This window comes from Terrapene carolina, unplaced genomic scaffold (genome assembly GCF_002925995.2).
Source record: "Terrapene carolina triunguis isolate 2854851 unplaced genomic scaffold, T_m_triunguis-2.0 Scaffold613, whole genome shotgun sequence".
NCBI lineage: Eukaryota > Metazoa > Chordata > Testudines > Emydidae > Terrapene > Terrapene triunguis.
The window spans coordinates 785,959-813,112 of record NW_020664964.1 but is presented as its reverse complement, the minus strand read 5'-3'; the positions used below and the strand labels follow the sequence as shown (position 1 = coordinate 813,112).

General features: G+C 43.0%; 1 protein-coding gene across 1 annotated transcript in view; it reads left to right on the top strand.

Moving 5' to 3' along the window:
* Window positions 1-27,154, top strand: part of TMEFF1 (transmembrane protein with EGF like and two follistatin like domains 1) — a 205,156-nt gene that overhangs the window by 150,291 nt on the left and 27,711 nt on the right. The window contains exon 5 of the mRNA XM_026659239.1: window positions 8,143-8,239. Coding sequence (XP_026515024.1) covers window positions 8,143-8,239 — 97 coding nt within the window. The remainder of the gene's footprint in view (window positions 1-8,142; window positions 8,240-27,154) is intronic.

The following is a 27,154-nucleotide window of genomic DNA, read 5'->3' as shown; positions in this document are numbered from 1 at the left end:
TGGGGGTGCCAGAGTCAGGGCTGGGGTCGTGGGGGGGTGAAGGAGTCAAGCAGAGGGCTGGGTGTGTATGGGGGTACAGGGCTCAGGGCAGGGGCCTGGGGGGTGCGGGGCACAGGGCTCAGGGCACGGACCTGGGGGGTGTGCGGGGCTGCGGGGCTCAGGGCAGAGGGCTGCATGTGTGGGGGGGGGATCATGGCAGAGGGCTGGGTATATGTGAGGGGGGTCAGGGCTCAGGGCAGAGGGCTGGGTGTGTGTGAGGGGGGGTCAGGGCAGGGGGCTGGAGGGGATATGCCCCTATTCCACCACCCCCCTTCCCCAAGGCCCTGCCCCCGCTTCTTCTCTGCCTCTGCCGGGAGCAGTGAGCACGCTGACTCTGCTCCTTCCCGGCGCCCTCCCTCTTAAGGGCCATCAGCTGATCGGCCGGCAGGGAGGGAGGGACGGAGAGATGGAGGAGGGACAGGAACCCAGCACACTACTGGAAGAGGCAGGGGAGCCGGCAGGACCAACCTTCTGCCCATAAGCGTGCGCAGCACATTTCATTAGAGTGTGCACCCAGGGAGCCCTGCCCTAGCCCCGCCCTCGCCATGCCCTAGCCCTGCCCCCATCCACTCCCTCCTACTTCCCTCCCCCTGACTGCCCCCCTCAGAACTCCCAACCCCCCCATTCCTTGTCTCCTGACTACCCCCTCCTGGGACCCCTGCCCCTAACTGCCCCCCAGGACCCCACCCCCTATCTAAGCCTCCCTGCTCCTTGTCCCCTGACTGCCCTGACCCTTATCCACACCCCTGCCCCCAGACAGACCCCCAGGACTCCCATGCCTATCCAGCCGCTCCCCGCCCCCTGACAGGACGCCCAGAACTCCCGACCCATACAACCCTCCCTGCCTGCCCCAACCCCTCTCCACACCCCTGCCTCCTGACAGGGCCCCCCTCAGCTCCTTGTCCCCTGACCACCCCCCTCCAGAGACCTCCCACCCTAACTGCCCCCCCAGGACCCTCCTTGCTCCCTGTCCCCTGACTGCCCTGACCCCTGACAGACCCCAGGACTCCCATGCCCCATCCAACCCCCCCTGCTCCCTGACTGCCCCCTCCAGAGACCCCCCGCCCCTAACCACCCCGCCTGGGATCCCACCCCTTATCCAACCCACCCTGCTTCCTGTCCTCTGACTGCCCCCACCCCTTATCCAACCCCCTGGACCCGGACCCCTTACCATGAGGCTCCTAGCAGCATGTTCTGCTCCGCGCAGAGCCAGACACGCTGCCCCACGGGAGCGGGCAGCCCCGCCCCTCAGAATGCTGTGCGTGCGTGCGGCGGCATGGCTCCGGATGAGCGGGGAGTGTGTCTTCCTCCCCGCGGAGCCAAATGCTGCCCCGCGTGAGCGGGCAGCCCCGGCCCCCAGAGCGCTGCGCGCACGGTGGCATGGCTCCAGGGGAGGGGGGAAGACAGGGGAGGGGCCGGCAGCTTGCTGCGCTCGGCCGGGCACTCCGGCCCAGGAGCGCGGACCCCGCGGTTTGCCACGCCGGGAGAGTGGGGCCATTTGCCCACCCCTGCATTAGGGTGTGCCTGGGCACACCCCGTGCACACGCCTATGCTCCTGCCCCCTGCCCCCACGCGGGAGGGGAGCGGAGGGAGGAGAAGAGCGGGCCGGGCTGGGCAGGATTTTTAATGGCACGCTGCTGCCTGCCGGGACTCCGGCAGGCAGCAGCATGCCATTAAAAATCGGCTCGCGTGCCGTCTTTGGCACGCGTGCCATAGGTTGCCGACTCCTGATCTATAGTCATCTCATGGTTGAAGGCAAAGGTGCTGGGAGGCTTGCCCCCTACTGGGGCAGAGCTAAGGTTGCTGTGTGGTATTTTATGGTGAATGATGGATGTTCCATCAGTGAGGTGTGGATCTCTGGGTGGCAGGGCCAGCTTTAGGCCGATTCCCCGGAATCGGGCCCCTCACCTTAGGCGCCTTTGTAATTTTTTAATTTTCTTTAGTCACCCGGCTGCTGTCCGCTCCGGGTCTTCAGTGGCATTTTGGCAGCGGGGGGTCCTTCAGTACCACGGAAGACCCGGAGCCGAGTGAAGGACCCCGTGCCGCCAAAGACCTGGAGCCGACCCTCCGCCACCGAAGACCCGGAGCGGACTGCAGCCGGGTGACTAAAGAAAATTAAAAAATTAAAAAGGCGCCTAAGGTGCGGGGCCCGATTCCGGGCCCCACAGTTCCTAAAGCCGGCTCTGCTGGGTGGAAGAGGAGAACTCTGCTCCTAAACTGGCCAAACAGTTTGACAATGAACAGGATCTTCCACATTGGTAACCATTCCTTACACAAAGACTAGAAGCACATAAGTCAGCGGAAAATTCAACTTTATCGAAAGATATGAAAATTCAGAATAAATATGCTGTTTTTCATATAAAACAAAGGGTATGTCTACACTGCGGTCAGGGGTGTGACTGCAGTATGTGTAGACATACCCAAGCTAGCTTTGATGTAGCTAGCTTGAATACCAATAACTGTGAAGCTGCAACAACATGGGCTAGCCGCTCAAGTACATACCCAGGTCACAAGTGGGCTTGTACAGCCCATGCTGCTGCAGTTTTGCTGCTATTGTTATTGGATTTAGCTTGATCAAAGCTACCTCAGGGATGTCTACACATGCTGCAGCCAACAGGGAGGGAGGGACAGAGGAATAGCTCAGTGGTTTGAGCACTGGTCTGCTAAACCCAGGGTTGTGAGTTCAATCCTGGAGGGGGCCACTTAGGGATCTGGGGCAAAATCAGTACTTGGTCCTGCTAGCAAGGGCAGGGGTCTGGACTCGATGACCTTTCAAGGTCCTGTCTAGGAGATAGGATATCTCCATTAATTAACTTCTGATTGCAGTGTAGACAGCCCAAAGAGGTTGAAGGCTTGCATTAACTGCAAAACAGAACACAGCCTTAACTATGGCATCATAATAGCATTTCCATAATCTGTCAATCAGACAAGTCACTAGATCGTAGCCTTTAGCTACAGCCTGTAGTAAGGAGTGTTGTGGAGCTACACTGCCTCAAGGAGGTGCATTGGGAGGCATTTTTGTGCCTAGTTGTGCTAAGAAGAGCACAATAGGTGACACCCCTATTAAGAGGTGCAGCACACAACATGGTCAGCATGCAGGAGTGATAGACCTCTGGTTCCCCCTACTTCCCAACCCCTTTTAGATAAGTTGCTCCTAAGAGGGACACCTCTCTAGCAGCCCTTGTATTCGGAACACAGAGGCTTCAGTTCTTAAGAGGGTGTGCAGGTCAGAGAGCAGTCCTTTCTGCATGGTCACATAAAGACTGGCCACAACTCCATAAACCCTAGTCACTCCATTCTGGTACAGTTTATTTATATTTCAGTTTCATAGGACTGGAGTGTGACTTTAGGCACAACCCTGAACAAAGTGTGGGTGTGTATGCTGCACTAACCCAGGGTAGCCCTGGGGACATTCAGACTCAGAGAGTATGTCTACAACAGCAAAGAAAATCCCGCAGCTGGTCCATGCCAACGGGTTCAGGCTCACGGGGCTGTTTCAGTGCTGTGTAGCCTTCCAGGCTTGGGCTGGAGCCTGATCTCTGGGACCCTGCTACCTTGCAGCATCCTAGAGCTTGGGCTCCAGCCTGAGCCCAGACATCTGCACAGCAATGAAGCAGCCTGAGACCCACGAGCCTGAGTCGGCTGGCACAGGCCAGCCACAGATGTCTAGTTGCTGTGTAGACATACCAAGAGAGTGACCCTGGGCTGGTGTATGTGTGTGTGTGTATGTTAATTTGATGGGCCTGTAACAAAAGTAGAGTGGGAAAAGAGGGAACAAATGAGCATTCATGGAGAACAAAATCAAGATGCTGAGAACAAAATTAATCAAGACAACACAGGATGTGAACAGAAGAAATTCTTTAATTGCCTATGCCCCAGTGCCAGAAGCCTGGGTAATAAACAAGAGGAACTGAATTGCTCATTTATGAGCATAAATTCAATCTAGTTGGTATTACTGAAACCTAGTGGGATAATTCGCATGATTGGAATGTAGAAATCAATTATTATAACCTATTTAGAAAGGATCGAGTAGGTAAAAGGGGAGGGAGAGTGGCATTCTGTCACAAATGGCATTACCTGTTTCTGAGTCACTGACAGCTTGGAAGAAAATGCTCTTGAATGTTTATGGATCAATGTCCCAACAGATAAAGCACAAAATTGGTACTAATTGGTGTCTGCTACAGACCACAAAATCACACTAGAGAACAGGATGACCAGCTCTCTAAGCACCTATCTTTAATGTGTGGTGTGAGGAGGGAAACCTCTGTGATCATGGAGGACTTTAATCTGAGTGACACATGTTTAGGCCTGGAAGGATTAGATTTTTATCAGTTAATGTTGGTAAACATTGATTTCACTGTACACACACAAATCAATACAAATATTTCTGTTGTGATAACACCAATTTTAGCACAGTTTGTTTTAAGGCTATTTACTGTGTATATTTTGATATGTGATGTTGACAATTTATGTTTTAACAGTTATAAAGCTTTAACTTTTTGAATCTCCACATCTACTGTCATTAAATTATTGTCTGTTCCCCTCATAGTTTCTTGCAACTGTGAAAACTTAGTGATTAAAAATAGAAAATATGCATAAAAATAAGCATCAATATTAGCTGTTGAAATTTTTAAAAAAATTGAATTCTACCAAGTTTACATATGCTAGAGGCCTCATGCTGCCAATGTTAAAACATCCTGAGAATTTCTAAATACTATAGATGAGAATTGCCTAACTGACAAAGTGGTGCATCCAACATAGAGGAATTCTAGCTTAGACCTCATCTTGACAGATAAAGAGGAAATGATCACAGTACTAAAAATTAGTGGTAGCTTAGATACAAGTGCTCGTGACATTATTTTCTTTGAATATAACAAATGAAATAAATTCCAAACAAGTAATATATATATGATGTTTAAAAAGGGCCAATTTCATGAACCTTTGATTTTTCAGTAAGTATTGGAGCATTGGGGAAGTTCCAGAAGACTGTAAGAAAACTAATTTAGCTGTTTAGCTTAGCAAAGAGAAGGTTACAGGGTGACTTGATTACAGTCTATATGTTCCTACATTAGGAATAAATATTTAATAATGGGCTCTTCAATCTAGCAAAGGTATAACATGATCCAAAGGCTGGAAATTGAAGGTACACCAATTCAGACTAGACATAAGGTGTACATTTTTAACAGTGAGGATACTTAACCATTAGAACAGTTTACCAAGGGTCATAGTGGATTCTCCATCATTGACCATTTTTAAATCAAGATGGGATGTTTTTCTAAAAGATCTGCTTTAGGAATTATTTTGGGGAAAGTTCTATGGCCTGGAAGTTCTAGTCTACAGGAGGTCAGACTAGATTGTTGCAGTTGGTCCTTTCTGGCCTTGAAATCTATGATAGAAGGATGTTGATAAATTGGAGAGGGTTCAGAGAAGAGCCACAGGAATAATTAAAAGATTGGAAAACATGCCTTATAGTGCAAGACTCAAGGAGCTCAATCTATTTAGTTTAACAAAGAAAAGTTTAAGGGGTGAATTGATCACAGTTTATAAATATGTGGGGAAAAGAAATTTGATAATAGAGGACTCTTAATCTAGCAGACAAAGGCATAATAAGATCTTATGTCTGGAATTTGGAAATAGACAAATTCAGACTAGAAATGAGATTCAAATTTACAATAATGAGGATGATTAACCAGGGAACAATTGGCCCAGGGTTTGATGGATTCTCCATCTCTGGAAACTTTAAAATCAAGATTGGATGTTTTTCCAAAAGGTGTGCTCTAGTTCAAACAGGAATTGATTCAGGGAAGTCCTATGGCCTGTTGTATACAGGAGGTCAGATTATGATTATGTCAATGGTCCCTTCTGTCTTTATAATCTATGAATCTGAAGTTATACCAGCTATAAATTATTACATCCACCGCTCCTCATGCTTTCTCAGCTGTGCTGGCCGCTAAGTAAGAAATGGAGCCAAGACTTTACTCGTCTCTTTATCTATCTAATCCCAGTTTACCTGCTCCAGGTGCATCTACACCCAAAGTCCAAGAAGCCATGTGTAGGAATAAGGGGACTGTTTCATACTCCCAGGCACGCTGTATTTAAGGGATACCAACAACTTAGAATTTACACTTCTAGCTTAATTTGTTTATCTGACTATTGTTACAAGTAGCACACAAGACTACTATAAGAGAAGGAGATGAGAGAAAATACTTTTCTCTGTTACTAACTTTATCTTTGACAACATTTTGTATTTTATATAGTCAATTTCACTGTTTCAGTATAGTCAGTTTCCCCTGTTTGAGTCAACAAAACAGAGAAAATCACTTTAAAAGTAGGAAAATGTGGTTGTAAAAACCACAAAAATTTGGCAGTGTGACTCAGGGACAGGTTAGTATCTGAAATTATTTTAAACAATTTTTTTTGAATTCACTGTATTGCAATGTTAGAGTGTTCCTTTAATGGTATTATTGAGATTGAAAATTTACCTGCAGAACTCCAAATGTAAAAAAAAATAGGACATTAAATTAACCACATTATTTTAAGCTATTTCTCTGCAATATTATTTTTAGTCCAGTATGGAAAAAATTGTGTTCTTAAAAGGATAAAGACAGATTTAATTCTTTAAGGTGCACTGAGCATAAATAGAAATGTATTATAAAATATAACTAGACACAGTTTCGGTTGTGTTTGATAATTTTATATTTATATTGCCCATCTAACATTAAAATATGTTTGATTTTTAATGTGTTTTTGGTTCAAGTAGATTTTATATTTAGCTTTAACTTGGCCACTAATAAAGGCAAGAAAGCTGTGACAATAGTTTAGAAAAAATGTGAGCTTTGAAATTTGAAACATGTTTTCATATTATGCTTTCGTGGTGAGTTTTTAATTTAGAATCAATTAACAGAAATGTAGGTCATTATGGTGTGTAGGGATCCTGTAGTGTGCAGAGATTCACAATGACCGGACATGCAATGTTTGACATGTGATAATGTCTTTAAAATACACCATGTCCTTCTAACAATGCAGTACTTTTGGCCCAGTGAACTTTTTGTACCATTGAAGAGCTTAATATTCTTATAGTTACATTGTTCTGCACTTTGAATTTGAAAACTATATTTTTATTGATCAGCTTGATATTTTTTATGAACTCGTGGAGAAAAAAAGATAACACTATTCACTATAATATTCCACCAAATGTGTCATAACAGTTATAAATTAGGCATCTATCAAATTCTAGATTGTCCTGCATCAGAACATTGTGGATCTACATTTTCCTCCCATGTGACTGATGAGCTGTAATGTCAGTGTGAACCACAAGAATAATGCTGTTGCCTGTAGGACCAATGTTTTTGAACCTTGGAGATATGTTCTATCTTCTACAGGAAGTTCCATTTCTATCAGTATCTTCTCAGGATAATGCACTGTGTCTTCTGTATGTCCTAAACCAGTGATGAAAAGGAATAAGGCTGAAACTATGAGAAATTAGTATAATCTAGTACAAAATGAAAGAAAATCTATCCTCAGGTACACAGAGGAAAAAATCATTATATGTAATAAGTAGTTATATGGAACTATGTCTATAATTACAGAACTTCAATTAAAATATTTTCCCTTCTTTCTGCTTGGCTATGTATATGTTCTTTACCTGAACATTATTAAATTACTAGTCAAATGGCATTAAAAGGTGCATGTTTTATATGGTGTTAGTGGCAAATAAAGTTTCCTTTAAATGAGCTAGTATGTATATTAGTGTCAGATTTAGAGAACTGAGGAAAATCAATAGCAAATCACTCTGTACAACAATAAAGGAGTAGTAAATAACCAATGAAGCAATGTTTTTTTTGTTTGTTTTTCGTTTTTGTTTGTTTGTTTTTTGTTTTTGTGTGCTATCTTGTAATTGTTATCACTCTATCAAACCTTAGTTGTTGCCCAATTTTGGAAGAAGTAATACTAGTGAGGCTAATGACTGTGCTATAAATATATGACACCGCTATGCCTACAAGCTGCTTTCCTGTTGAAAGGCAAACTAATTTGTGTAGACAGAGTCATAGCATAATGTGAAAGAAGTTACATTTTCTGATGACACTGCCTTGTTTTATTTAGAGTATGAAGGATCTGGAACAGAAGTTCACAGAAAACACTCCAAATGTGGGGCTTGCAAATACAGGGCTGAGTGTGATGAAGATGCAGAAAATGTTGGGTAAGTAATAAGTTTCCTTCCAAAAAAACAAAGGAAAAAGAAAAAGATAAAAATATGGTAATATTCCTGACAGTAATCTTCACCTTTCATATGTGAAATCCTGCAGCTATTTGGTAGAATTGCATGTGAATATATGTAAACAAGGAGCTACATGTAAGTATTTATTTTCTGCTTTACTTTAAAGCCTTCACAAATGGTTTATACTTCATTGGCACAAATATCACATTTCAGCTTGATTTCTGATTAAGGACATTATAAATACATTATTAAAATATGAATAAATAAAGGAGTCTATCAATATCATTACAATAAAATAGCTTTAATGAGTTTTTTTTAAGTCAGGTAAGAAGGAATAAGGAATCTTTTAAAAAAAAGAAATCACAAAAATGTTAGTCCACTTCTCAGTTCAGATTTATTATCTACTGTAGCCCATAAAATAGTATAGGCATTTGCCAAGGCTGTCATTTCTGTCAAAATAAACTTCAGATCAAAATATTGAGCTAAACTTGGGATCTGATTCAGTAATTTTTTTCTAAGTCATTGTGACATTTGACCTCTGAAACACACCCTTGGGAAACCCCTCTTATGAAAAGAAAAATATCTGTCAGTTGTCAAAATTCAAAGTAAAGGACCATTCAAGGAATAGCTTTTAGAGAATTTTAAAGAAAATCCATAGTGCACAAGCAGATGTGTAAATTAGATTGCATTGAGGCCCTGATTACACTACATCATATTTATATTGCATCTAACAGTATATTTAGGCTGTTAGTTTGGTACCTTAGAGGACAGTGCTATATGTTGTCATGCAAGAGACAGCCCTCAGGGTGGCCATATGAGGCTTTAGCCCTTTAGGCTTTGGGAAGAAAGAAGTTAAAAGGTTTTGCATTCCAGATTAGCAAGTAGTCACACACTGGTATTGCAGTGCTGAAGGAGGTTATCTTTAGTGGCTGCTGTATGATGAATACTGGCACTATAGTTGCTGAGGCTCTGGGTAAGGTGTTGTGGGAAATATCATAGGAGAGGTATTTGCATCGGGCACAGTTTGGTGTAGTGAAGGAAAGAACATTTTAGAGATGAAAAGTTGTTTGAAAGTTACAAATCTGAGGAGCAACGGTCCCCTTTAGCCCAACTGGGATATATTAGAAGGGAAGCAGCCCTTACTTAAATGACACTCCAATACAAAAACGAAAGACCATTTCCTTTATTGGATGTCATTTTGAACTCTTCTTATGAATCGTTTCCTGAGCACCATCCATCTCTGTGCACTGAATGAGGCAGGGATCTTGTGGAAAAAAACAGTATGTGATGATGTAATTAAGGACTGTTTCATGATATTGTGATACTTCCCAGGGTACCCACAGTTGTGATGCACCTTTTTACTACCTGCCCTTAGTGTGAGGATGTCTTGTCTGTGCCTTTTGTGGTTCAGCTCCCTGACTCCACCAGTCTCTGGCAACACAACCACTGCCTTCCAGGCCTCACTCTGGTTGTACAGGTTAGCGATATTTGTGATGTTGTTGTAGCTATGTTGGTCTCAGGATATTAGAAAGACCAGGTGGTTGAGGTAATATCTTTTATTGGACCAACTTCTGTTGGTGAGAGAGACAAGCTTTCGAGCTTACACAGAGCTCTTCTCCAGACTTGAAGAAGTTGGTCCAAAAAAAGATACTATTTCACCCATCTTGTCTCTCAGGTTAATGATAGGCACACACAGTCTGCCAAGTCCTCTGAGCATTCCTCTGTAGTGTTCAGCCTCTCTTCCACTGAACACTCTCAAAATTCTTAGATTCCCTATTCCCTAAGGAATAGTATACCTCAGCTTACTAGTTTTAAGTCAGGATCACCACTCCACTTAACACACAGCACTTAGATAGACTTATTTTTGTTTGTAGTATAAATATATTGTCAAAGAACAAAGATTCAAATGATGGAAAGTAAGAATACTGGAAACAAATGGTTACATATAAAACAAAATCATAACATCCTTTCTAGAGCCTAAACTTAACTCACAGGATGTTCCCTTTTTCCTACAGAATAGCCTACCCAAAGTCTCTGCACCCCCAGATAGACCAGACCAAACCTTTGATCTGCACCTGAAAATAGGGTCTCATCCTTTGTGCTGTTTACTTCTTCCTGTTGATTTTCCTCTGAAGTCTCCACAATCTCTGAAGCAGCTTTTGACTCAGTATGCTAACAGATTGCTATGATAACACACACAATACACAATGGGCTGCCATGGAGATAAGTGTTTCCCAGCTCCTGTCTGGAGAAGCTTGTTTAAGGCATGACCTTTTTTAACTGCAGACCTCAAGAACATGATTTTTAGTATATATATATCTAACGCCTCACTTATTTTCCATACATACGTCTTGCAATGATTATGATGACCAGTGTAATACAAGCTGTCATTAGAAACCTTACATGACATTCTTTTGGTGAACCCAGGTGGTCCCTGTCACCCTGTGTGCTCAGCCAGTTGGCATCAAGAGGTTCTTGGGTCACAGATATGTACACATAAGGGGCAGGATTAAGGTTCTCTGTGCAACCTTAATCCTCGCGCTTCCTAACTTTTGAGTACCTGACTTTTCAACATAAATAACTTCATTTTGACACAAAGGGATTTTGTTTATGTAGTTATCAATGCTCTATCTAATCTATCTATCTATCGAAACAGATTAAAAACAAATTCTGTTATGTGCAACTGAGTTATGCCCCAAGATTAAGCTTAGCTCTTTTAAACTTTCATTCTCATTAAAGAAACTGAATCGTGATTCTTGAAATAGCTCTTAATTCAGTTTTTTAACTAAAATTAGAGTTTATAACATTCCAGTGGTCTGTGATCAGAACTGTAACACATTTTTATTACGCAAGAACATGCAGAGCTTGAAGAACTCAGGCTTTATGTTGGGTTTTGTATTCTTTTCATTTTGTTTGATGCTCCAGAAATGTTATCTAGTTAGAACATAAGTGGTAGGAGTGCATGGTAAATGAAATGCAAAAATATAAACAACTTTATCACTTTTACAGTGTCTCTGCAGAAATTGTTATTGTTGACTTTAATGTTAAGTGGACTGATTAAGAGAAAAGTGACGTCTGAGCAGATGGTTGTCACAAACGACATGCCACAGTTGGAAAATTTAATGTTCAGATGGATGCAAATTAGTATACTGTGTAATATTCCTGTATAATAATGCAGAAAGAAATTATGTTGAGGAAACATCTTAGAAATCTAATTCATCATTGTTTTTCATTTCATATATCAGTGATAATTATAATATATATTTCTAGAAGTAAACAGACTTTTATGTAAAGGCTTTTAAATACTATATAATAAGCATTAACACATGCACAAAAAATCTCAAGTTCGTATGCACAGAATATGGTTACAATACAGCATATTTTTATATAAGAGAGATAATGTGGCTGATGAAATGTCTTTTATGGGACCAACTTTTGTTGGTGGAAGCTTTCAAGCATCACAGAGCTCTTCCTCAGGCCTGGAGAAGATAACCAGGGTGTCTAAGCTAAATACACGGTGGGACACATTGTTAAGCATAAGATGTTTGCACGTTGTAGGAGACCACTTAAAATGAAGTGAGCAATTAACAACTCTGCAATCGTAGGACAATCAAGGGTTAGCTTGCATCAGGGTGTGTTAGAAATTGTTGTAATGGGCCATAAAACCAGTGTCTCTGCTAAATCTGTGGTTTTTAGTGCGCATTATACAACAGTCTCATACTACTCCAAACCTGCAGGAAACCGGACAAATTCAACAGGAATGGGTTTAATGCAGCAGCCCACAACTCTGTTAAATGAATTCCAAAACATATATATGGGAATTAGAGTGAAGCTGCCCTCCCACCCTTCTTTTTAACTACCAGGCAGTTATTTGGGTCCAGTGTGGTAAGATTATCCAGTTTAACCAAGAGAGGGAGATGGCACTCAGCCTTATCCCAGTAGCCTTCAACCGGGGATTCAGCCTGTGCTGAGATCCCTTAAACCTTCCTCTTGTATGGTGGATGAGGGTACTCAGGAAGGTGACTGAAGGTTTGTCTATTCTTGAAATGCTACAGCGGCACAGCTGCAGTTGCACCTCTGTAGCGCTTCAGTTTAGATGCTACCTACACTCATGGAAGGGATTCTCCTGTCAGTGTAGATAATCCACCTCCCTGAGAGGTGGTAGAATTCTTCCATCAACCTAGCACTGTCTTCACCAGAAGTTAGTCAGCTTAACTACGTTGCACAGGGATGGGAATTTTTCAAACCGTTGGAGTGATGAAGCTGGGTCAACCCAACTTTTTAGTGTAAACCAGGCCTCTGTCTGCGGAAACTTAAGACCACCCTGTAGCGAGGTGGTCTGGCTCCCCGCTGCCCTGGAGAGGGACGAGCCTCTCTGGACACCAAAGTGGGCGGAGCCAGCAAACCCTGCACCCGCCCCTCAGAGGTCAAGGCGCAGGACAGGAAGTATAAAAACCCAGAGCTCACTTGAAGCTCAGTCACCGGAGAGACCAGATGCCTGGTGGGGAGACCACGGCGATCGGCGGCCAACCCGAGGACTGGCCAGACCAACCAACGCCTGAGGCTAGCCCGAACACAGAGACGCTGCCAAGCCTACCGCTCACCCATTGCCCCAAGGAACTGCCAGGCCTACCATTTGCCAGATACCCCAAGGAGCTGCCAAACCAACCGCTTGCCAGCTACCCCAAGGAGCCCATGGTGTGTGACCCCATGGAGGATGCCGTCCGGACCCAGGTACCTCTAGAGGGGGAGGTAGGAAGTAGCCCAGGGGCAGCCGACCCGAGTCTGGCTGCAACACTGTCAGAGCCAATGTCAGTGTGTTGCAGTCAGGATCCCCACTGACACCGCAGCGGGTCTTCTGCCGCTGCTAGGGCCCCGGGCTGGGACGCAGTGGAGTGGGTGGGCCTGCGTCCCCCCTGCCACCCACCTCGCGGGTGGCAGTCTCCCCCTCTCCCTGGCTGCTCAGAGCCAGGAGCCTGGGGTTTACTGTTCAACCATTTACTCAGCCCCTGCCTGAGGGCCTGAGCTACTGACTGTTTCCCTGCCCTGATCCAGGGCCTGGGCTTGGTAATATTGAACCTGTTTGCTCAGCCCCTGCCTGAGGGCCTCAGCTACTGTTTGCCGCACAGCCAAGATAGTTCCCCGACACACCTGACCAAAGTAGCGAGGCGGTCTGGCTCCCCGCCGCCCCATTGGGGGACGAGCTCCGGCCGAACCGGCCTATACCCCCCTGTCCCAAACCAATTTCAGTCTGTGTCAGTCCCTCCTGAGTCTGGTGCTCAGGTCACCCTTTTAGTCCATCCATTCACACTGGATGCTGGATGCAAACTGTAACAAAGCTATTTTTGTTTGTTTGTTTTGTTTTACATTTATTATTCCTCTTCACTACCCTAAAGATATGTCTACACTACAGTAGCTACAGTAGCACAGCTACGGTACTGCAGCTGTGCTCCGGTAGCGCCATAGTGTAGATCTGGGATAATCAGTTATTTTTTGGCAAGGTCCAAATTTCTTGGGTAAGGTATAGTCAAGGTCCAGATTCCAGAGTAAATAATTTAAAAAATAACAATGATAATGATAAAGTAAATAAAAAGATTTTGTGGTCTATTCAAAAGCGTCTGGCAGTCCAGGTTTGCCCCCCAGACCACCTATTGACTACCCCTAGTATAGATGCTTCCTACTCAACAGAAGGGTTTTTTCTATGGATGTAGTTAATTCACCTCTCCAAGAGGTGGTAGCTAGGTTGATGGAAGAATTTCTCTGTCTACAGTGGGGGTTTGGTTAACCAAACTACGTCACACAAAGAGTGAAATTTTTCACAGCCCTGAGCTATGTAGCTAGATCAATCTAATTTTTAGGTGTAGACTTGGCCTAAATAACCAACCAGTCCTCTGGGCTTCTGTGAGGGATGTAAAAAAACCCAGTTTGACATAGGCCATCCTTGACTGGTGGGGAAAATCCCTTCCCAACCACTAAAAGGGTGATCTGGCTAGGCCCACCGTATCCCCAGAAGATCCAGCCAGGCACATACAGACAGCAAAGGAGGTCTGAGTGGGAGCTGAATGGCCACCCATTCCCAGGAGGCCTTGTATCCCTAGAGGGGGATGATGCAGGAGCCAATTGGATCCAGCAACCCATCCTCAAACTGGCTAGTCATGGCTTTGCACAGGGTGGCATAGTCCCATGCAGCGCCATAACAAGGGCAAGGCGAGTGAGGCACTTGCCTCGGGCGCACAGAGCCAAGGGGCGCAAAAAGTGGTGGAGGAAAAAAAAAAAGCCGCTGGCAGGCACAGAGATATTTATAACCGGGGTGATCTTCCCCCGGCCCCACCTGCTGCCCCCCCGCGCCTCCCCCGGCCCTGATTTGCTTCCCCCCCACTTCCCAGACCCGGAGCAGAGTAGCTCCATGCTGCTTCCCTGCAGCAACTGCTGCCGCAGGGTCCTAGTGCCCCCCATGTAACTGCCAGGGCAGACTGACTCTGAGCCTGCCCTTCCCCCTCAGACCCTTTCATTTTCTGATGGGACCCTCCAGCAGCACAGGGGGCCCCCCCGCCCGCAGTCACCGCTCCTGCCCCATGCTGGGCAAGGAGGCAGCCCCATCCCTCACCCCCAGTGAGGCTACAGTCAGGGGCAACAGCAGGGGAGGAGGTGCATGCAGCACCCCCCGGCACCCACCATGGGGAGGTAAGGGAGATTCGTGGACGTGAGAGGGGTCCTAGGAGCACATGCAGTGACATTGGTGGGGGTGAGTGTGCTGCTGGGGGAGCAGGAAAGGGGGGCTCCTCCCCCAGAGCTTGCTGCTTCTGGCAGGGAAAGGGCTGGGGGGAGTCCTCCTCTCTGGCCCCTGTCCTGGAGCAGCCTGTCTGCACCCCAAACTCATCCCCAGCCCTGCCCCACCCCAGAGCCCACACCCCCAGTCAGAGCTTTCACCCCCCCACCGCACCCTCTGCCCGAGCCCTAAGCCCCTCCAGCACCCCAAACACATCATCCCCAGTCCCAACCCTGAGCCCTCACCCCCCAGACACCAACCCTCTACCCCAGCCCTGAGCCCCTCCCACACACCAAACCTCCCATTCCCAGCCCCAGACAGAGCCTTCACCCCGACTCTTGCCCTGAGCCCCCACACACTCCAAACCCTTCATCTGCAGCCACAACCCACAGCCCTCACCCCTGCACCCCATCCCTCTGCACCCCTCCATCCCCAAACTCCATTCCAGAACCTGCACCCCCTCCCATCCCCAAACTCCCTCCCAGAGCCTGCACCCCTGCCCCAGCCTAGGGCCTGCACCCCAGACCTCCTCCCTCAGCCAAACTCCCTCCCAGAGCCTTAGGCGGGTGGGGGGGAGGGTTTGGGTGGGGGCGGGTTCTGGGCACCACCAAAATTTCTACAAACCTGCCACCCCTGATCCTGCCCTGCAAACCTGAACTCCCAGCATTCTCAAGACACATGTTGATCCCTAGTGGCCACTGCTGATATCCAGCACCTCCCTCCTCTCTTAACCTGTGAGTCCCTCTCTGGATTGGAACCAAAGACCATCTTGGAAGCAACATTACCAGCCCAAGCAGTCAAAAATCATGAGTTGACCCCCCAAAATCACAGGCTCTACCACCGCCCCTTCATTCATTCTTTGGCGGCAATTCAGCGGCAGGCCCTTCCCTCCGAGAGGGACTGAGGGACCCGCCGCTAAATTGCCGCCGAAGAGCCATCCCTGGGGGAGGGCGCAATTTTATATTCTTGCCTCGGGTGCAAAAATACCTAGTTACGGCTCTGGTCCCATGCCTTGTCGCACCAGTGTATGCGTTCCCGGTGCCCATGAGGAGAGCAGACCAGGGGAAGAGAAAAGTCACAGTGCCTTCCTTAGGACCCAAAGAGTTGTCTATCCCCCGCTGGTCTGACCAAACCTCCTTCTGCACTGAATTGAAGGGGCAATGTACAACACATATTAGAGTAAAAATGGTATCATAAAAAGGTGAGAGAGGAGCAGATAGGGACAGTAGACAAGAATAGGTAAGAAAGGCTGGTACGTGTAAGCACTGATATAGGAAACTGGCCAAAAGCTCACTGACTATGGACAGTAAAAAAGAAATGTATTTTGAGTTGAATTTTGAAATGGTTTGGGAATGAAACCTGGTGAGAAGGGGAGTCAGATATGCCAATATAACGTTTGAGGCATTCTTGGAGGTTGGTATGTTCTAAAGCTGTAAAAAAGGCTAAGGCGGGTAAATAATGTAGGGCAGCAACTGAAACCTCCATAGTTGGTTTCCCTTAGTTATACCCTAGGAAAACTACATTGTAACTTTTTCCAGCATATATCGTACTTTTCAGTGATGTTGTGTTTGCTCATGTAATAGTAAGTAACTAATATCCTACTAATATGCAATATTATATTCAATAATATTGAAACATTTAAAACACTGTTGCATAAATCTCAAATAAACATACATATGTATGTAGTATAAGTTTTTAATCTGTATAGTATAGTGTTTTAATCAACTGCTTTTTCAGTGCAAGGAGCATTTAGGTCTACGTGTTTTTAATATTATTACAAGCAGCAAGAACAGTGAGTCAGTTTTTTATAGCTGAAACAAATGTCACCTGATGCAGATTTGATAAAGAATCTAAAGAACAATAAAATACCTTCATTTTGGTCCGAATATTAAAAATTGTAGCCATTAATGGATATCAGGGATGCCTAATTCATTTTTCCATCTCTACGTTTATTTGCAAACCTCTGAAACCCGATGTAATAGCATGAAACACAGAATCATCCTTTTCACAATATCCACCTGCAACTCTGGAAAGTTAACTGGCAACAGAAACATGAACATATTTGTGAATTCTTTAGAATGTTCTGATGAGAAAGGTGTAGTATCAAGTATGCATACTTTTTCCTGAGGGTTCAGATCTCTCAATAAGGTACCAAATGACATCTGCTTTTTTAAGCTTTAATTTTGTTGTCTTGCTATTTTCTATGTGTCCCTTTTTGACATACTAAAACTCTTATGAAATTGAAGGCAACATAATAAACATGAATAAGTTTTAAATAGGGCTGTCAAGCGATTAAAAAGTTAATTGTGATTAATCGCATGATTAATCACACTGTTAAACAATAATAGAATACCATTTATTAAAATATTATTGGATGTTTTTTACATTTTCAAATATATTGATTTCAATTACAACACAGAATACAAAGTGTACCGTGCTCACTTTATATTTATTTTTGATTAAAAGAAATTGTATTTTTCAGTTCACCTAATACAAGTACTGTAGTGCAATCTCTTTATCATGAAAGTTGAACTTAAAAATGTAGAATTATGTACAAAAAATAACTGGCACTTCAGATTGTTAAACCTTGGGTCGAGTGCTGTAGCTATCTTTAGAAATCTCACATTGGTGCCTTCTTTGTGTTTTGTCAAATCTGCAGTGAAAGTGTTCTTAAAATGGACAACATGTGCTGGGTCATTATCCGAGACTGCTATAACATGAAATATATATCAGAAGGCGAGTAAAACAGAGTAGGGGCCATACAATTCTCCCCCACGGAGTTCAATCACAAATTTAATTAACGCATTCTTTTTTTAACAAGCGTCATCAGCATGGAAGCATGTCCTCTGGAATGGTGGCTGAAGCATGAAGGGGCATACGAATGTTTAGCTTATCTGGCATGTAAATACCTTCCAATGCCAGATACAAAAGTGCCATGCAAATGCCCGTTCTCACTTTCTGGTGACTTTGTAAATAAGAAGAGGGCAGCATTATCTCCAGTAAATGTAAACATACTTGTTTGTCTTAGCGATTGGTGAACAAGTAGGACTGAGTGGATTTCTAGGCTCTGAAGTTTTACATTGTTTCGTTTTTGAGTGCAGTTATGTAACAAAAAAGAACTAAATTTGTAAGTTGCACTTTCACGATAAACAGATTGCACTACAGTATTTGTATGAGGTGAGCTGTAAAATACTATTTCTTTAGTTTATCATTTTTTACAGTGCAAATATTTGTAATAAAAAATAATATACACTTTGATTTCAATTACAATGCAGAATACAATATATATGAAAATGTAGAAAAACATCCAAAATATTTAATAAATTTCATTTGGTATTCTGTTGTTTAACAGCGCAATGAAAACTGCGATTAATCATGATTAATTTTTTTAATCGCGATTCATTTTTTTGAGTTAATCGCGTGAGTTAACTATGATTAATCGACAGCCCTAGGTTTAAACTAAATAAAATGAGGATTCAAGGATTGCACAGTTCAGCTGTCCAAGTCAGTTTTGTTTCCCTTTATCTTCCTTGGGCTAGGGACAATGTAATTCAGTACAACCATCTCGTATTTTGTAATATTTTTTCAGATGCAAAATATCTGCCATCACAGAAATTAGCATATATTAATAGGGAACTAAATGAGCCTCTTCTGCTTTTTATACTCTGTTATGTGGTACATCCTCCCTTTATCATGCCAAAGCATTGCTTAGGGCTTGTCTGCAGAGCAAGTTACTGTGCTGCAAGCCAGGGTGCGAATCTACAATGCACCAGCTTGCCACACAGTAACATCCCATGTCCACTCGGCTATAGTGCAGTGAAAATCTGAGTCTGTAGCTGGTGGGCTATAGATTCACACCTTGGCTTGCAATTCAGTTACTTGCTGTTTAGAAAAGTCCTTAGATAACTGTATAAAATGACATGTTACACTCTAGTAACTGTTCTAATTAAGGGTTAGAAAGAATTTTTATTAAAAACCCTTTTACAAGCCTGTCATAACTTTAGCAAAAATATTTCCAGGATGAAACATGGAGTGAAAGAGATTCTCCCCCAACTCCCTTACTCTTTTTTGGCAAAAACTAATGTATCCATTTCTGAGTTAAAAGAATGCAAAAAAAGATAATTTTAAATCTCATGTATTTTTCTTACCTAACTCAAAAACAGATCAATTGTAAAACTTCAAATATTGCATTTCATTAGTCCTGACAGAGGATTATAGTTTTACCCATTCCAGTTTTTTTTAATGAATTATATATGCAAATGAGGTACTGAGCATGCTCACTCTTATTTTATAAAATGTCAAAGCCCTGTTTTGAAACATGATGTGGATTTTCAAAAAAGATTGGCAACTGATCCTTAGGAAGAGCTTTCTGGGTTAATGTCCAATAAGATTCACTTTTTGAAAGGAAACATGTTTTAGTGATATTTAGATCAATATGAATGATGTTTGACATTAAACATATTTCTACTTTATTCAGCGACCACAAGAGAATCTTTGAGGCCTTTCTAGGTTATGACAAAGTAAAGTTAAATAGCTGCTAATAACCATGCTCATCTTATTTTTGGTGAACACATTTCAGCCGGAATAATCCTCCTTAATTATTCCTCTTTTCTCCTGAACACTTGTTTGTAAAATTGTAAAACTTATAGGAAAACAAATCAAATTAAATAGTGGATCCATGTAAACAAATTATGTAAAATTGAGGTGCCGCAGTCCAGGAATAAAAGGGGTAATATAATAGTCTTTTTATGGCTCTGACCATTAAAAAACTTGACTAGTGGAGAAAGCTATTATGATAAGCCCATTACTCAATGAGAGGGGAAAAACAATAACAGAAAATGTGGAAACGGCAGAAGTGCTAAATGCCTCTTTTTTTTTCAGTAGTCATCAGACAGGTTAGTAGTGATTGGACATCTAACATAGTGAATGCCAGTGAAAATGAGGTAGGATCTGAGGCTAAAATAGGAAAGAACAAGTTAAAAATTACTTAGACAAGTTAGATGTCTTCAAGTCACCAGGGCCTGATGAAATACATCGTAGATTATTCAAGGAGCTGACTGAGGAGATATCTGAGCCATTAGCGATTATCTTCAAAAAGTCAGGGAAGATGGGAGAGTTTTCAGAGGACTGGGAAAGGGGCAAATATAGTGCCAATTTATAAAAAGGGAAATAAGGTCAACCCAGGGAATTACAGACCAGTCAGCTTAACTTCTGTACCCGGAAAGATAATGGAGCAAATAATTAAGCAATCAGTTTGCAAACACCTAGTAGATAATAAGGTGATAAGTAACAGTCAAAATGAATTTGTCAAGAACAACATAATAGCTTTCTTTGACAGGGTAACAAGCCTTGTGGATGGGGGGAAGCAGTAGATGTATTATATCTTGACTTTAGTAAGGCTTTTGATACTGTCTCGCATGACCTTCTCATAAACAAACTAGGGAAATACAACCTAGATGGAGCTACTATAAGGTGGGTGCATAACTGATTAAAAACTATTTCCAGAGAGGAGTTATCAGTGCTTCACAGTGAAGGATGAAGGGAATTTTGAGTGGCATACCACAGGGATCCGTTCTGGGTCTGGTTCTGTTCATCAATGATTTATATAATGGCATATAGAGTACACTTACAAATTTTGTGGATGATACCAAGCTGGGAGGAGTTGCATGTGCTTTGGAGGTTAGGATTAAAATTCAAAATGAAACTGGAGGAATGGTCTGAAGTAAATAGGATGAAATTCAATACGGACAAACGCAAAGTACTCCACTTAGGCAGGAACAATCAGTTGCACACATACAAAATGGGAAATGACTTCCTAGGAAGGAGTACTATGGAAAAAGGATCTGGGGGTCATAGTGGATCACAAGCTAAATATGAGTCAAAAGTGTAACATTGTGGCAGAAAAAGCAAACATCATTCTGGGATGTATTAGCAGAAGTGTTGTAAGCAAGACACAGGAGGTAATTCTTCCGCTCTACTCTGCGCTGATTAGGCCTCAACTGGAGTATTGTGTCCAGTTCTGGGTGCCACATTTCAGGAAAGATGTGGACAAATTGGAGAAAGTCCAGAGAAGAGCAACAAAAAATATTAAATATCTAGAAAACATGACCTATGAGGGAAGATTGAAAAAATTGGTTTTGTTTAGTCTGGAGAAGAGAAGATTGAGAGGGGACATGATAACAGTTTTCAAGTACATAAAAGGTTGTTACAAGAAGGAGGGATTAAAATTGTTCTCCTTAACCTCTGAGGACAAGCAGGAATGGACTTAAATTACAGGAAGGGCAGTTTAGGTTGGACATTAGGAAAAGCTTCCTAACGGTCAGGGTGGTTAAGCACTGGAATAAATTGCCCAGGGAGGTTGTGGGATCTCCATCACTGGAGATTTTTAAGAGCAAGTTAGACAAAGACCTGTCAGGGATGGTCTAGGTAATACTTAGTCCTGCCATGAGTGCAGGGAACTGGACTAGATGACTTCTTGAGGACCCTTCCAGTTCTATGATTCTGTGATTCCCAGGTGGATAATACACTCAGAGACTGAGTGTTTTCTAGGGTATTAGAAAAGATCTTTGGGAAACTTGCATGTGAGGTCATCAAAGGTTTGTGTCATCTGGTAGGAAAGACTCTTTTTATGGGACAAATCCCTACCCACTCTGTTCACTGCCAATAACTCCATTACTGGATCTGAGTAAATATCTGCAGTAGACAGGAAGGGCAATGGCATGAAAGCAGAGCAGGGAGGAAGAATGAGAGCGGTAATGAATTGGTCCTATGTATAGGCTGAAAGGTAGTGGTAGATTATGGGGATTTGTGGGTTTCTGCTTTGCTGAGCTGAGGGGTGAGTAAAGAATCAGGTGAGGGGCCTGGGAGGAGGGAGGGATTGGGAGAATACTTTTGGGGACACAAGGAGCATGGTGGAACTGAAAAATAGTTCTCTCATACTTAGTTCCTCGGTGCCATAAAGGAATTTAAAAAGGAGACCAGAAAAGCTAATGGAAGTTCTGCTGTGCCTGAGTGGGTAGAGCAATCACTTTGAAATCCAAATTTTCCTGTTCAAGTTTTACCTGAGAAGAATTGCTTGCAAGGGAAGAAACATCAAATGAGAGTAGTCCTTCATTTGACTTCAACACACTTGGTTATCTTCCTGGCTGCAACTGTAACACCTCTACTGTTATAATTCACCTAATTTATTCCTGCCATCATGCACTATCCATCTGCTGCTCTTGTGTATTTTGTTTAATTGTAATATTTCCTTTGTACATTTGTAAACAGGCGTGCCAGTAAATAAATGAATAGCTGAAGAAGATTACTGCTGCTGGAAATGTATAGTGAAGCCCGATCCAGCAAAAATTTAATCAAATTTGTGAGCTGAACAAGTCTCAGAAGGCCATAGATGCTGGCTCTGCAGCATGCTGACCTATTAAGAGGAAAGGTCAGCCTCTCAGAGAAGCCATCCCCAATCCCCCCAATGTTATATTTTCTTTGTTCTTTCTACTGTTAAAAACTCCAGGGGTACTTAAGAGAGCAAAACTTTCAACACATCATGGACATCTTGAAGTCCAGAAAGAAAAAGGAGGCCTGGAATGCTTTGGGATCTGTAGTGGGTCTAATTTATCTACTGATAATACCAATCTACTCTACACAAGCTAGATGCTGATTGGACATGCTGTATGATTGTACTAAACCTGTTATTTATTGGTTTTGTTGTTATACGGTAAAGCACACTTACAGATGAGTAACATGATGTCATTTTGTATAGTCACCTAAAGTTGATATTTAGACTAATTATACCACTCTTTCCTTCCCAGAAAATTAAATGCTTTTGTGTTTAATTAACAATGTTAATGAACACTGTCTGATATTTTAAAACACAATGCAAATACATTTAGAGTTAACATTATCACATATCTAAAGTGCACCTTGACTCTGAAAAGCAAAAATTGTACCTTTTTACTTAGCAAATCTGCTCCCTGTGTGTATTCAGTCCTATCTGCTGACTTCAGTGACAAAACCGTTTCTTTCTGTTCTTTATTCCTGTTTACCTTGCAGAGTCAGCACAGCTAAGAGAGAGCAAGATGGACTCTATTTGTTCTTTTGTTTCATGAAAAAAAATATTTACAAGGTTCCAGTCAATGAAACATGCAGCAAACTGATCTGCAGCTATGTTCAAGAAATTATCTCTTGATATGGACAATTTAATGTCAACCTGTTTCTAACCTTTTGGTTAAAACTGATGAGAAGATTACAGTGAAGCAGCTCTTGCAATATTTGGATTCCTCAGCTTCCTTGACCCACACCCAAGTCAATCCAGTTTCAGAGTAGGGTGTGGAACAGAAATTGGCTGTGCTGTTTGATCTCCTCTTGGCAGTGGTTGAAGATCAAGTGTCAATAGCTTTGTTTTGCTTGGATTTTTTTTAAGATCAGGCTGCTGGCTTCTATACTGCTAAACACAAGGGGTTCAAGTCCTGCCTCTGTGAGAGTCAATGGCAAAACAGCCTTTGACTTCAGGAAGACCAGGATTTCACCCATGGTTCTTTTGATACTTTTGTTATCCCTAGCATGGCTACATGGAGTTTACATTGAGCGGCTTCATTCCATTCTTTCATCTGCCCAGAAGGTTTTCTTATGTGGGGAAGCAGAGGGCTCACTTGTCACTCCTATTAGTCAATGTGTATATGAGCCTGTTAACAGGGCTATGGTATTTTCAGAAAGCTGATGGCACTCAGCTGTGACTAACCATGGCAAAACTCCTGTTGACTTCAGTAGGCCCAGGATTTCACCCAGAGTTTTCAACTTGTCTGACCCAGTTGTAAAAAACAAGAACACTATTGGGAAAAAAAACTTAAATTATCAAATTTTAAAACAAACAAAAAACAGGTTTTTTGCAGTTGGTGCTGATGAGCGATTTACTCAGGGTATATGTACAGTTAAACTGCTACAGCAGCACAGCTACAGCGCTGGAGCTACACTGCTGTAGCATTTCAGTGTAGACACCACGTATGCCCATGGGAGGGGTTCTCCCATCAGCGTAGCTAATCTACCCTACCAACGAGAGGTGGTAGCTAGGGTGACAGAAGAATTCTTGGGGTTAGGTTGGCATAGCTACATCACTCGGGATGTGGATTTTACACACCCCTAAGAGATGTAGCTATGCCCTAAGCATCTGGTTGAGACTGCAACTGGATGAGGTTCAACTCACAGAAGACTGAAGTAATACTGCTATGTTAGAGAAAACAACCAGAAGAAGAGCAGAGATTGTGTCGGCCCTCCTAATATAAGGAATGCATCTACTGTTACCCTTATTTGCAGTTTGGGGATTGTTATCCTCAGATGCAGCTTTTTCTCTAGGCTGCAGACCTCACTACCGTTATCTTTGCATTTGTCACCTCAAGGCCAGCTTACTCTAATCAGCTCTATTGAGCGACTCCCGGGGTACACTTTAAGACCAACCGAAATTTTAAGTTAGTGCAGAAAGCAAGTTGCAAAATTAACATGCGTTGGTCAAGAGAAAGCAATAGTCAACATTTCAACGTTTTCTAAAGCATTTTCATTTTGTTGGCTTTTAAAGCAAGGGGTTTTTGTTTGTTTTAAAATTTGGCAATTTAATTTTTTTCCCAATAGTGTTAGTTTTTTATCCATTTTTCATTTTTTATCATTTGTCATTTTTGAAATAGGAAATTCAAAAAATATTTTAAAAGAAAATCTTACCAAATTAGTAAACTGACCAGTCAAAAGTTACACAATAGCAAAAGGAGTGTAGAGGTGGGAGGTAAAAACACTTAAAACATTTATTAAAAAGGGAATGTTTGACTAGATCTTCTTATATAAATAATGCAGATTATACCAATTATCTTTGGTTTGAATTGGCTGCCTACTAGTTTCAGGGTTTCCATCCTGCTAGCTCAATGAGGCAAAGGTTCTGAAGAAATAACGTAATGTGAAAATGTATTTAAAGACTTACTATCAGCCCCCTGATTTACACTTCCCATGAAAACTTAATATTGTCCTCAGAATTTGCAAAAATATCCACCAAGGTCAAAATAACAGATTACTAGGAGATTATTGGAAATGAATCCCTCACACAGATGTTGTTACACATGCGCCTCTTCCCTCCCCTCCCCTTCCTCATTCCCCATCCCCACTGGGTCCCAGTCCTAATCTCCCTCCTCAGGATCCTCAACCAATCTCAGTGTTGCCCCTCGCTTAGCTCTTTGTTCCAGTCTCATTGCCCAGCCAGTCCCAGTTCTTCCTGTGCAACCCCACTCTTCCTTAGATCTGTGTCCCCTCTCCCTCCCCTCCTTCATTCAATCCCACTGATTCTCAGTCTGAGTCTCCAGAGTAGTTGCCAGGCTAATCCCAATCTACCCCACCCTCACCCTCAGGCTTCTCATCCAGTCTGTCTACCCCCCACCTACTGGTTCCCGGTCCCACCCCTGTTTCTCTCCCACCCAACTCCCAGTCTCAGTCCACTTGCCCAGCCAATACCAGTCTGGCCACCGCAACCCAGTCGCTGTTCACCCCACCTCTCCAGCTCCAGGTTTTCCTCTCCCCACCCAGGCTAGCCTCCAGTTCCAAGTTTTCACCCCAGGTTGCTTGTCCCAATCTAGCCCACTCTCTCCTGCTCCTACCCCCTTGTGCACAGGTCTGACGCTTGTCTCCTCTATATTTGAATCAGGCAACTTATTCCTCCATGCTGCTTGTGCCCAGCACCAGGCAAACAGGCTTCCTGCTCTCATTTCAGGTGCTGGGACCTAGCACAGCCCACAGCAGCCCAGAGCTGCAATTGCATGGAAAGTTCTGCTCAGCCCTTGGCAGGAACATGCTCAGTGATTGTGGGAATTAAACTGTGAAACTCAAGTCTCTATGGAGCATGTGCCAACGGCTATATTTCAAAGGCTTACAATTTTACCAGATTTGGGTGGATTTTTACAGGTGCTGCAAAAGACACATTCCTCACAGAAAGGCATACCTCCACCCCACACCAAATTTCAAGTCCCTGCCCCAGAGCAAGGGGGTGCTAGGGCTTTTCAAAGAAAAGGTCCTTAGAACTTCTTAGTGAGGCCAAAACAATTTATTCCCTAGCCCTTGTGCTCAGAAATGGCTGAAGCATTTGGCTGAAATGTTCAAAAAACAATTCAGCCAGAGACAGATACCTGGCATGGAAAGTTTCAGCCCAAATAGTTAAAATTTGACACGGTTATAAGTAATCGAAATGGGGTCTTATAATTGGAAGTGTTGGGCAACCTAAATAACAGGTATTGCTACCAACCTGGCCTAGACAAATATTCTGGAGTTGCCAGTTGTGGTTCCATAGTTAAGCTTCAGTTGAGTTTTCAACCTAAAGGAGGAATTATTTGTTATGTTTGAAGCACAAAGGTACCGTGTTTAGCCTTTGAGTACAGATTATTTTTCTAAGAATGTACAAGTTAATTAGTTTATAAATTTATATTAATTTTACATGGGTCCTTTAAAAATTTAGCACTTACTATTAGATCTTTTATTGTCCTGAATTATTATAATAATGAAAAATACAGATTCGTCAAACTTTCCATATAGTTAAAACCAAATGAAGTCTTAGGTACAGGCTACATTTGAAGAATTAAGTTGTAATTAAGTTATTACTGATTTTTATATCTAATTATTATAGAAGGGTCAGATTAACTGCTTAAGACACTCATAACTGGGGCCATAGTAATACGAGAAGTAATTCAATCAATCAACAACCTTCCTCTACAGTGAATTTGCATGTTACATTTCTATTGACTGTAATCACTGTGGTATGAGGACAACTGGTCTCATGTGTCAAGCGCTCTCATTGGTTGGTTACTTGGCCCAAATGTCACTGCTGTTTAAAGGGTTCATGTCTACATGCTGGTTTCAGCGTTAGTGCTCGGAAGGCTCCACATGGCACTGCTGGCTCAGCTCCACTATACACCAAGGCAGCAGTGTTGAGGGCTCAAGCAGGAGCACAGAGGAAGCTTTTAAAAAAACATTCAGACTCAATGACTAGGCTCCCCCGGCCCTCACCACATCTCCATTTATGTAGCACCAATCTCCTCATCACAACCCCCTTTCCCAAACATATCCCTTCTGCCCTCAGGCCCCCATGTCTCTGCTTCCCTCTCCCCCCC